Below are 13,036 nucleotides of genomic sequence, written 5' to 3'. Positions count from 1 at the left end.
AGACATGCAGGCTATTTCTACAGTGGAGTCACCCGATTTCAGGCAGCTAATTAGCATGATACCGGCGTCAAACAGCAAATGGCACGGAAAACATTTTCCAAGTACCTGGACAGTGAGTACCGGTACATAAAAATGGAAAGCGAGCTAAAGAAGACACTCCAAACTCTGCCTCTGCTCATCATTCAGCACTGAAGGTACATACTCTGTCAATTCTCTTATATACTCTTTCATTCTAGACTTCTAGAATGTTTGATTATCACATCACTCTAAATGTATAGACTATAAAGTTCACAAACATAAAGAGGGATCCTTTTCCAGGGTGTTATTGTTTTCGTCATGGCGAGCATTTATTTCTGGTGTTATTGGAAACTGTCCTCGTCAGTGTTGGGACTAACGCGTTACAAAGTAATGTAATGATCTACATGAGTTACAAAGTAACGCGTCACTGTAACGCCGTTATTTTTGGCGATAACTAGTAGTCTAATGCGTTATTTTTTATATTCAGTAACTCGGTTACTACATGATGCATTACTGCGTTATTTTACGTTATTTTTTTATGTAGTATCGGCTAGAAACTGAGAAGATCTGAGTTTGTTTTATTGGAGAGCTGCAGTGTCGTCCTTCTGAATCTTCCTGTGTCACAAGCGGGAGAAGAGAAGAGGCGCGCTGTGTGTGTGTGTGTGTGTGTAGGGGGGGGGTCTGTGTTTACTAACAACAAGACATCATGGCAGAGCCGAAGTCAAGTTTCTTAACATGGAGATATTCTCACTACTTTTCTTTTGTCGAGCACAAAGAAAAGAAAATTTTAGTTAAATGTAAGTTGTGTCTTGGATCAAAGATCCTATCTACTGCCCAAAACAACAATTAAAATCTGCTGAAACACCTACAAAAGCAACCTGCTTTGACGAAGCTAGTAAAGAGAGACACAAACTCCGATGCCACTTCACCTCCACCTAAGGAATTTAAAGGAGGGACTGCTAGCCAGGACAAAGTTGATCCATTGCAGCGTATGTGCTAGAAGACATGCAGGCTATTTCTACAGTGTAGTCACCCGATTTCAGGCAGCTAATTAGCATGATACCGGCGTCAAACAGCAAATGGCACGGAAAACATTTTCCAAGTACCTGGACAGTGAGTACATAAAAATGGAAAGCGAGCTAAAGAAGACACTCCAAACTCTGCCTCTGCTCATCATTCAGCACTGAAGGTACACACTCTGTCAATTCTCTTATATACTCTTTCATTCTAGACTTCTAGAATGTTTGATTATCACATCACTCTAAATGTATAGACTATAAAGTTCACAAACATAAAGAGGGATCCTTTTCCAGGGTGTTATTGTTTTCGTCATGGCGAGCATTTATTTCTGGTGTTATTGGAAACTGTCCTCGTCAGTGTTGGGACTAACGCGTTACAAAGTAATGTAATGATCTATATGAGTTACAAAGTAACGCGTCACTGTAATGCCGTTATTTTTGGCGATAACTAGTAGTCTAATGCGTTATTTTTTATATTCAGTAACTCGGTTACCGTTACTACATGATGCATTACCGCGTTATTTTACGTTATTTTTTTATGTAGTATCGGCTAGAAACTGAGAAGATCTGAGTTTGTTTTATTGGAGAGCTGCAGTGTCGTCCTTCTGAATCTTCCTGTGTCACAAGCGGGAGAAGAGAAGAGGCGCGCTGTGTGTGTGTGTGTGTGTGTGTGTGTGTGTGTAGGGGGGGGTCTGTGTTTACTAACAACAAGACATCATGGCGGAGCCGAAGTCAAGTTTCTTAACATGGAGATATTCTCACTACTTTTCTTTTGTCGAGCACAAAGAAAAGAAAATTTTAGTTAAATGTAAGTTGTGTCTTGGATCAAAGATCCTATCTACTGCCCAAAACAACAATTAAAATCTGCTGAAACACCTACAAAAGCAACCTGCTTTGACGAAGCTAGTAAAGAGAGACACAAACTCTGATGCCACTTCACCTCCACCTAAGGAATTTAAAGGAGGGACTGCTAGCCAGGACAAAGTTGATCCATTGCAGCGTATGTGCTAGAAGACATGTAGGCTATTTCTACAGTGTAGTCACCCGATTTCAGGCAGCTAATTAGCATGATACCGGCGTCAAACAGCAAATGGCACGGAAAACATTTTCCAAGTACCTGGACAGTGAGTACATAAAAATGGAAAGCGAGCTAAAGAAGACACTCCAAACTCTGCCTCTGCTCATCATTCAGCACTGAAGGTACACACTCTGTCAATTCTCTTATATACTCTTTCATTCTAGACTTCTAGAATGTTTGATTATCACATCACTCTAAATGTATAGACTATAAAGTTCACAAACATAAAGAGGGATCCTTCTCCAGGGTGTTACTGTTTTCGTCATGGCGAGCAATAAACCCAGGAAGCCAAGCTTCAGGAGCCACTTTTCAGCAAATGGCTCTCTTATGAAGATGGAAAGATGTTTTGCACGCCATGTAAACGGGCTAAGAAAAAGAACACCTTTACGACCGGGTGCACTAATTTTCAAAGATCCAGCCTCACCAGGCACCAAGAAACATGCTACACACTTTCTGCTTGTCGGCTCCCAGACCATGGTCGAGGAGCACAGGGCAGACGTTTAGACCCTCCACTTTACCCGACAGTGGGTCCCTACAGTTCCGCTCTTTGGTCAGAATGACGAGGCCGTCGATTTGTTACAACTCTTTATTTATGTTTTCCACAAAGCCAAGCGGACATCCACCATGCTATTAACACTCCTGAACATGTTGGCGCTCCCTCTCCTAACTTGCCCACTCACTTACACACGTCACTCACCCCACATATTGCCATTCTTAAAGGGGAACACAGATTATGGCCATCACAAAGCCAGAGATTAAATGCTCGAGGCATTGAGTGCCACTCTATTATATGACATTGAAACTAACTTGCAAAATTCTACGTTTGTTGGCATTATTTGCCATGAAAGTGTAGATGTGGCGGATTTTAAACGACTGATGATCTACATACAGGGGAGATTAATCAATTACATTTGTCATATGTATGTATGCACTGGCACACCATTATCATCATTTCATGACCGAAGCAAATAACTTTTTACACTTTTATACTGAAATAAATACACCTACAACTTATTAAATGAAAAATATAGAAAAAAATACCAGCAGCGGCAAAGTTTAGATCCATGAAGGAAAGAAGAAAGTGAATGAATGTTTATAACTGCAGGGTTTCCCGCAGCGCTTTCTTGTTAAGGCGGCCGCCTTAACATTAAAGAGCCACCGCCTAAACTAAAGTCTTAACAAGCTGCTACGCTTCGTTCTGCCTCTGCCTCTGTCAGTACGTCTCTGCAGCACCCAGCATTGTCCCACCCACACAACAATCTGATTGGCTACACGCAGAGTGGTAACAGCCAATCAGCAGTGCGTATTGAAAGCGCATGTAACAGCCAATCAGCAGTGCGTATTCAGAGTGCATGTAGTCAGTGCTTAGGCAGGCAGAGAGGAAAGACGGTGCGGGTTAGCAGAAAGGTGTTTAGCAGGTGAGCATAATGCAGCGGACTCTCCCCAAATTATAAAAAACACTTCCAAGTCAACTACTAGTAACATCACTATGAGCCCGTTGACGTTCTAGAAACATAAGCGGCAGCTCAGCTCGCTTGCAGTCCTTGAAGTGAAGGCTAATTAGCTTTTAGCGTAATGTTAGCTCACTGTGCGGTGTGTGCGGCAAAGCCCTGTCTGTCTGAGAGAAAGACAAGCATTATTGACCTACAAGTTAACAACTAAGTTATTTCACTTTACCTTTTTCTGTGTTGAAGCAGCAAAAAACGACATTATGTTAAATGAAGAGTTTCTGCCTCTGATAGTTGATATAATAATGTAACTGCATCATTAAGCCTACATGAACTCCATGGTGTTCAGGGATGAATAGTCTCTCCTATTGCTATTGTACTATTTTTTTTAACTATAGTTACATTAATCATTAGTAATGTAGCAGCCTAGTTTTGAATGGCAGGGTCCCTGCTATCACATGTTGATAAAAACATAACACTTACATAATAAAAAACAACTACAGGCTTCCCAAAGGCTGTAATAAATTAAGCAATATGAGTTGAACATATGTCAGCATGCAACCCCACTTTTAACTCTTTTTTTCAAACGCTTATTGCAAACGCCTACTTACAGTAAGTCATTAATTTGACTGTGTAAGTCATTATTTTGACTTACCGGTAGTAAGCCATTATTTTACTTAGTAAATTACTAAGTCATAATAATGACGTACTTAGTATCTCAGGTAACTAGGACTGTTTTGTTTTTACTTTACGGAAAAAATATCGAGATATATATTGTATATCGCCATTCAGCAAATGGAGCGGAAAACACAACCAAAAGTTGTAGGCTTCTTCACGCGACGAAGCCGGCCTACTTCACCGCAGTCTGTAGTCTATTGCACCCCCAGGCTGTGGTGGCAGCGACGAGGTGGAGACGTGATGGCGACAGGCCGAGTTACACCGATCCTTACACCTTCCCCGGTCCCCTCCCCCTGGAGAGTCACCACCTTAACTAACACATTTTCTGGGGGAAACACTGAACTGTTACATATGCTAGGGATGTCCCGATCCGATATTTGGATCGGATCAGCCGCCGATATTTGCAAAAAAATGAGTATCGGCAAGGCATGGGAAAATGCCGATCCAGATCCAGTTAAAAAAAACAAACTCCGCTCCGTGTTTTCCAACGCACCTATTTAAATAGTACATTCCACTTTTCTGCTGCTCCCTATAATTTCCGTTTCGCATTTTCCAGCACACCTTCAACACATCCACAGGTCTGTGGATTCTAACGCAGTTGCTTTTAGCTGCTGGCATTACACGACAGGCTCTTCTCACTCTTTTCTGTGTCTGTGCTTCTCATAGACAGCAAGCGCACCTTCTTACACACGTCACATACTGTCACGTCATACGTCACGTCATACGTCACATACGTATACGTCTTCCCCGAGCAGAGGGGTAGCAGCATGGCTAACATTAGCTCTGATGCTAGCGCAGCCGTGCGAGCAACGCTCCCTCTAAGGTGCTCGCCTGTGCAATTGCGCACTGTTTAAGCGTCCTCTGCGCATAGCAAATCTATGCCACGCACAAAATCAAATAAAAAAATAAGCGCATAACAATTATCGACACACGGACACGACAGAGAAAACAGTTTTCGTCATCATTGTTCAAATATTATAACGTCTGTCGAGACGCTTATCTCCGTTCGGTGCCACACGTCCACACCATCAAAATGCCGAGGCAAAAATTTCCAGATCAACACCGTATGAAAAAATTAGTGATTTTTTTAGTTGTGATTTCCTTCTCTGCATGAAAGTTTAAAAAGTAGCATATATTAATGCAGTGTGAAGAAAAATATTTTAATGTAGACATGCAAGCCTTAAAAGAAAATGTTGAAAATCAAGACTACATTTCCTGCAAATGGGTGCATTTCTACCCTATATTTTAACTTTAGATTTATTCTCATATCAAACTCTTTTGGCTGTCTTTTTGACACTTACATCCGGCGCCCCCCTCCACACCCTGGATTATAAATAATGTAAATAATTCAATGTGATTATCTTGTGTGATGACTGTATTATGATGATAGTATATATCTGATAGTATATATCTGTATCATGAATCAATTTAAGTGGACCCCGACTTAAACAAGTTGAAAAACTTATTCGGGTGTTACCATTTAGTGGTCAATTGTACGGAATATGTACTTCACTGTGCAACCTACTAATAAAAGTCTCAATCAATCAATCAAAACACATAGAATCATCATACTGCTGTGATTATATGCATCAAGTGTTCATTCAAGGCTAAGGCAAAATATCGAGATATATATCGTGTATCGCAATATGGCCTTAAAATATCGCAATATTAAAAAAAGGCCATATCGCCCAGCCCTAGTTCAATGATGCCATTTCTGTTTGTCATGTATAATTTTGTCTATTTTGTGTTTATCCTTGAATAAACAGGTCAGTTTCTTGTTACCAACCATTGTGTATTATTCAAACTCCCCTAATTCAGCTGGCTAGTTGTTATCAAGAGTACTAAAACCCTTTTCAACATGATTCTGACAACTAAGGAGGCTAAATAACTTTAAACTTTAATACATGCTCGGATAGGCCATTATCGGTCAGTATCGGTATCGGATCGGAAGTGCAAAAACAATATCGGTATCGGATCGGAAGTGCAAAAACCTGGATCGGGACATCCCTAACATATGCATAAAAATGTGTTTTCTTTTGTATTATTTTTTTAATGAATTAAGTAACGTTTATGACAACCTTTTTCTAAATCACAATATAGAATGTGAGATATAGCAGGATAATGCATACATTTATCATTTGTTTTCAAAACGCTTACAAAAAAGTGGGACCCCATTTTTATGACTTGATGGGGTCCCTGGGACCACATTTTGAAAATTCCTTGCACCAACACTGTATAAACAAGACAAAGAGGAGACAGACCTGCTTGTCAATGAACTCTCTTGTATCCTTCTCAATGTGGCCTTCATACAAATTAGTCGTCATGTTCATGAGGCCAATCTTTGACAAACCGAAGTCTGTAAGCTTTATGTGTCCCATCGAGGTGATGAGCAAACTGGAAAAACAGAGCATTCCACATTAATGTTTGGCCACACAAAATCTGACGACACAGTTAATTGATAAAAAGCCAGCTAACAAGACCAGAGACCAATGGGGAGTTCGTCGTCTTTAGGGCTTACTTGTCAGGTTTGAGGTCTCTGTGGACAATGCCATAGTTGTGAAGGTACTCTAAAGCCAGGACGGTCTCTGCAAAATACATGCGGGCCATGTCGACGGGCAGAGGACCAATGTTCTTCAACAGATTGGCACAATCCCCACCTTTAGATGAAGAGGATGCCGGAAAGACGTGTAAAAGAGGTGGTAAATTGTGTTTAACACTCCAAAGCATACAGTAAGAACTGTGAAAGTATGTACCTTCTACATACTCCATGACCATGCAGAGGTGCCGCCGTGTTTCGAACGAGCAAAACATGGAAACCACGAAGGGGTTTTCAGCAAAGGTGAGGATGTCTCGCTCCACGAACACCTGCTGGATCTGGTTTCTTAACATCAGATTCTGCCGGTTGATCTTCTTCATGGCGAAGCGTTGTCGGGTTTCTTTGTGACGGACTAGAAATACAGCTCTGCGAGGAGAAGGGGTGTGTGGGTTGACAAAGACGAAAAATTACTAAGCAGGGAAAAAAGGGTGTGGAATAAGACCAATTAAGGTTTTATAGATTTTATAAGAGCAAGAACAGTCCCTGAAATAAATGTCAAGGACATTTTCAGCCGCTACAGACTAGGGTTGTACGGTATACCAGTATTAGTATACAAACCCCGTTTCCATATGAGTTGGGAAATTGTGTTAGATGTAAATATAAACGGAATACAATGCTTTGCAAATCCTTTTCAACCCATATTCAGTTGAATGCACTACAAAGACAAGATATTTGATGTTCAAACTCATAAAATTTTTTTTGTTGCAAATAATAATTAACTTAGAATTTCATGGCTGCAACATGTGCCAAAGTAGTTGGGAAAGGGCATATTCACCACTGTGTTACATGGCCTTTCCTTTTAACAACACTCAGTAAACGTTTGGTAAATGAGGAGACACATTTTTTAAGCTTCTCAGGTGGAATTCTTTCCCATTCTTGCTTGATGTACAGCTTAAGTTGTTCAACAGTCCGGGGGTCTCCGTTGTGCTATTTTAGGCTTCATTATACACCGCACATTTTCAATGGGAGACAGGTCTGGACTACAGGCAGGCCAGTCTAGTACCCGCACTTTTTTACTATGAAGCCACATTGATGTAACACGTGGCTTGGCATTGTCTTGCTGAAATAAGCAGGGGCATCCATGGTAACGTTGCTTGGATGGCAACATATGTTGCCCCAAAACCTGTATGTACCTTTCAGCATTAATGGCGCCTTCACAGATGTGTAAGTTACCCATGTCTTGGCCACTAATACACCCCCATACCATCACAGATGCTGGCTTTTCAAATTTGCGCCTATAACAATCCGGATGGTTCTTTTCCTCTTTGGTCCGCAGGACACGCCGTCCACCGTTTCCAAAAATAATTTGAAATTTGGACTCGTCAGACCACAAACACTTTTCTACTTTGTATCAGTCCATCTTAGATGAGCTCAGGCCCAGCGAAGCTGACGGCGTTTCTGGGTGTTGTTGATAAAAGGTTTTCGTTTCGCATAGGAGAGTTTTAACTTGCACTTACAGATGTTGTGACCAACTGTAGTTACTTACAGTCGGTTTCTGAATTGTTCCTGAGCCCATGTGGTGATATCCTTTACTCACTGATGTCGCTTGTTGATGCAGTACAGCCTGAGGGATCGAAGGTCACGGGCTTAGCTGCTTACGTGCAGTGATGTCTCCAGATTCTCTGAACCCTTTGATGATATTACGGACCGTAGATGGTGAAATCCCTAAATTCCTTGCAATAGCTGGTTGAGAAAGGTTTTTCTTAAACTGTTCAACAATTTGCTCACGCATTTGTTGACAAAGTGGTGACCCTCGCCCCATCTTTGTTTGTGAATGACTGAGCATTTCATGGAATCTACTTTTATACCCAATCATGGCACCCACCTGTTCCCAATGTGCCTGTTCACCTGTGGGATGTTCCAAATAAGTGTTTGATGAGCATTCCTCAACTGTATCAGTGTTTATTGCCACCTTTCCCAACTTCTTTGTCATGTGTTGCTGGCATCAAATTCTAAAGTTAATTATCATTTGCAAAAAAAAAAAATGTTTATCAGTTTGAACATCAAATATGTTGTCTTTGTAGCATATTCAACTGAATATGGGTTGAAAAGGATTTGCAAATCATTGTATTCCGTTTATATTTACATCTAACACATTTTCCCAACTCATATGGAAACGGGGTTTGTAGTACCGCGATACTAATGAATCATATTCGGTACTATACCGCCTCTAAAAAGTACCGGTCCCCCACCGCCCCCTGGTCCCCCCGTCGTCGTCACGTCGTGTCATTGCTGGTTTATGAGCAGACGAGCAACGTTCGGCAGCACACACAATCACAGAGTACTTGCAAGCAGACACAGTGTGTAGACAGAAAAGGGAGAATGGACGCATTTTGGCTTAAAAAGTAAAGATAAAGGTGAAGTTATAACACTGAAACGCCCTCAAGAAGAGGTGCTTTAAGACATGGCTAGCTAGCTAGGTAGCGGCTAAAGTCCATACGCAGTCTGCAGTGTTTTAGCTACTTCTAAATCAGTAATCCTCGCCTCCATGGCGACAAATAAAGTAAGTTTCTTACAAGTATCATTATCACTGCAGGACGAGGAATAGCTAAAAATGCTTCACTACACACCGTAGCTCACCGGCGTCACAATGTAAACAAACGCCATGGGTGGATCTACACCTGACATCCACTGTAATGATACCAAGTACAGGAGCATATCTGGTCGATACCATTATGATTACATCGAAATTTTTGAGCATCACAAAATCTTATTTCGCTTTTTAAATTTATATTATGTTTATAAACTCAGTAAATATGTCCATGGACACATGAGGACTTAAATTATGACCAATGTATGATCCTGTAACGACTTGGTATCGGATTGATACCCACATTTGTGGTATCATCCAAAACTAATGTAAAGTATCAAAGAAGAGAAGAATAAGTGATTATTACATTTTAACAGAAGTGTAGATAGAACATGTTAAAAGAGAAAATATTAACAGTAAATAAACAAGTACCGTATTTTTCGGAGTATAAGGCGCACCGGCCGAAAATCAATAATAAAGAAGGAAAAAAACATATAAGTCGCACTGGAGTATAAGTCGCATTTTTTGGGGAAATGTATTTGATAAAAGCCAACACCAAGAATAGACATTTGAAAGGCAATTTAAAATAAATAAAGAATAGTGAACAACAGGCTGAATAAGTGTACGTTATATGAGGCATAAATAACCAACTGGTATGTTAACGTAACATATTATGGTAAGAGTCATTCAAATAACTATAACATATAGAACATGCTATACGTTTACCAAACAATCTGTCACTCCTAATCGCTAAATCCCATGAAATCTTATACGTCTAGTCTCTTACGTGAATGAGATCAATAATATTATTTGATATTTTATGGTAATGTGTTAATCATTTAACACATAAGTCGCTCCTGAGTATAAGTCGCACCCCCGGCCAAACTATGAAAAAAAGTGCGATTTATAGTCCGAAAAATACGGTAGATTAATAATCCATTTTTTACCACTTGTCCTTAATAATTTTGACAAAGTAATAAAATGATAGTATGTTATTGCATACATCAGCAGACAATTAAGAGTCTTTGTTTGTTTACTTCCTACTAAAAGAAAAGTTGTCTTGTATTGTCACTATTTTATTTAAGGGCAAACTTGCAATAAGAAACATGTTTAATGTACCATAAGATTTTTTGTTAAAATACAGTCAATAATGTTAATAATTTTGTGGTCTCCTTTATTTAGAAAAGTATCGAAAAGTATATATGTATATATGTATGTATGTATGTATATATGTGTATGTGTATATATGTATACATACGTGTGTTTATGTATATATATGTATACATAGATAGATATAGATATACCCGCCCCCAGACACATTTTTTTCTCTAAATTTGGCCCCCCCGAGTCAAAATAATTGCCCAGTCCTGATATAGGGTGACAACAGACATGAAGGCGTTATTACCCCGTTTACATGCGCTCACTAGGCAGAGAAAGGATACAAAAATCCAGGATAAATGAACAATTATCAGGAAATTTGACCTATTTTCTATATGTCAATAATTGCTTCTGTTTCCTCACTATCTGTGAGAACCTTGAAAAAAACTTGATTAGAGCAAATCTTCAGAAGTGTTTACTCTGCTTGTGCTCACAAAAGCCAGTCAGTCGAATGCAAAAAAACGAAAAAAAAGAAGCCAGTCCTACTCACCCATAGGCACCGTTGCTAATGAGCTTGATGGTCTCAAAGTCACTCTCCAGTGGTTTCCTACGCGGGGGAGTGCATAGTGCACGGCTCTGAATCACAGCCCACGCAGAAAAAGAAAATAACAGGAAACACCCTCAGTCGTGGTACTTCAAGTGAAAAACCTTCACATAGAATTACTGCGATCATGTGAGATATCAGCCCTCCAATCCTGCTGTGTGTCCTCCTCTACACTGATATTTTATAGTCTATACCTGTATTGGTGTTGTCTCTCCAGACTCATCAGACTCTCTGCTGGCTGACCTGTGACTCGGGCTTGTTTGCTCCAGTTGGACCATCTCTGGAACCGCAGAAAAAAACACCAGCTAAATGCCTAAACCAGACAATAAAACTTACCGGTAATATAAAGTGCATTGAATTAATAACAAATTAATGGTCAAAAACAAACATGCATTAATTCATATTTAATGATCTTTTTCATGTAGTAAAATGTCAGACATGTTTTTAAATAAGGGTTGGGGCACCATGTAATCTAAATGGTTAAAGTGCAAACCATAAAACCACAAAGTCCCCAGTGAGGCTCCACCCAAGGAACTTCATTATATAAAACAACCCCGTTTGGGGAAATGATCTAACTCCGACAAGAAATAGGGCTAAAACAAAAACACTGTTTAGGTCAGGGGTCGGCAACCCGCGGCTCCGGAGCCGCATGCGGCTCTTTGATCACTCTGATGCGGCTCAGCAGCTTACTTGCTGACCCCCCCAATTTTCCCGTGAGACTTCTGGATTTCAGTGCCTCTCGCAGAAAACTCCCGGGATCAATATTCACCGATTTTCACCCTTACAGATATAATAAGGGCGTGCTATGATAGTACAACATTCGGCGCCCTCTACAATTTGTATTAACAGCGTGCCAGCCTAACAATTGTTATACAATATACATCTTCTGCTTGCACACGTACGTGACAGCAAGGCATACTTGGTCAACAGCCACACAGGTTACACTGACGGTGACCATATAAAACAACTTTAACACTCTTACTAATAATGCGCCACACTTTGACCCAAAACCAAACAAGAATGACAAACACATTTCGGGATAACATCTGCACCTTAACACAACATAAACACAACAGAACAAATACCCAGAATCCCATGCAGCCCTGACTCTTCCGAGCTACATTATACACCCCTGCTACCACCAAACCCCGCCCCTACCCCAAGCCTGCTCCCTCACACGTAACCCCCCCCCCCCGCGCCCCCTCTCTGTGCGACGGTTGAGGTGGGCGGAGTTTGGTAGCGGGGGTGTATAATGTATCCCGGAAGAGTTAGGGCTGCATGGGATTCTGGGTATTTGTCCTGTTGTGTTTATGTTGTGTTACGGTGCAGATGTTCTCCCGAAATGTGTTTGTCATTCTTGTTTGGTGTGGGTTCACAGTGTGGCGCATTATTAGTAAGAGTGTTAAAGTTTTTTTTATACCGCCACCGTCAGTGTAACCTGTGTGGTTGTTGAGTAAGTATGCCTTGCTGTCACTTGTGTGAGCAAGTGGAAGCCCCATACATCATGTGGCTGATCAGGCACGCTGGTTGTGGTGGTCGCTATATGCTGTACCATCACCGCACGCATGACGTTGACAAGCGCTATTCATATAAAACTCGCGTGCCGCACCAGTTTAAAAATTCCATACAAAGTTGTGGGCAGCGTGTCTGAGACCCCTGATTTATACATAGCACAAAGCAAAAAAAACAACTTTGTGTGCAGTGTTATTTCATTTAAAATTACAAAAGTTTTTGCGGCTCCCATTGTTTTCTATAATTTGTGAAACTGGTCAAAATGGCTCTTTGAGTGGTAAAGGTTGCCGACCCCTGGTTTAGGTCAAGGCATCTGTACGGTACCTTCCAGAGGATCCCTGTTGAGGCCGAGCTGGCTGATGATGTATCGAGGAATATCAGTCTTGATCCCCTGGCCACCTTTAGCTTGACCTTCTGCAGCCTCCAAACGCTGGTAGAACTCCTCTGGATCAAAC

At 40.8% G+C, this 13,036-nt stretch overlaps 1 protein-coding gene across 4 annotated transcripts in view; it reads right to left on the bottom strand.

Annotated features, from left to right (window-relative positions):
• The window catches only part of mast3a (microtubule associated serine/threonine kinase 3a), a 168,298-nt gene that overhangs the window by 46,236 nt on the left and 109,026 nt on the right, over positions 1–13,036 (bottom strand). For all 4 annotated transcript variants that reach the window (XM_061941580.2, XM_061941594.1, XM_061941573.2 and 1 more), the window contains 6 exons: positions 12,906–13,036; positions 11,264–11,349; positions 11,016–11,101; positions 6,995–7,203; positions 6,760–6,898; positions 6,503–6,635 (listed from right to left, as the gene is read on the bottom strand). The exon at positions 12,906–13,036 is cut by the window's right edge and continues 2 nt beyond it. In XM_061941580.2, coding sequence (XP_061797564.1) covers positions 6,503–6,635; positions 6,760–6,898; positions 6,995–7,203; positions 11,016–11,101; positions 11,264–11,349; positions 12,906–13,036 — 784 coding nt within the window. The remainder of the gene's footprint in view (positions 1–6,502; positions 6,636–6,759; positions 6,899–6,994; positions 7,204–11,015; positions 11,102–11,263; positions 11,350–12,905) is intronic.

The sequence above is a fragment of the Nerophis lumbriciformis genome, linkage group LG03, assembly GCF_033978685.3.
Source record: "Nerophis lumbriciformis linkage group LG03, RoL_Nlum_v2.1, whole genome shotgun sequence".
Lineage (NCBI taxonomy): Eukaryota > Metazoa > Chordata > Actinopteri > Syngnathiformes > Syngnathidae > Nerophis > Nerophis lumbriciformis.
This window is presented reverse-complemented; position numbering and strand designations above follow the sequence as displayed.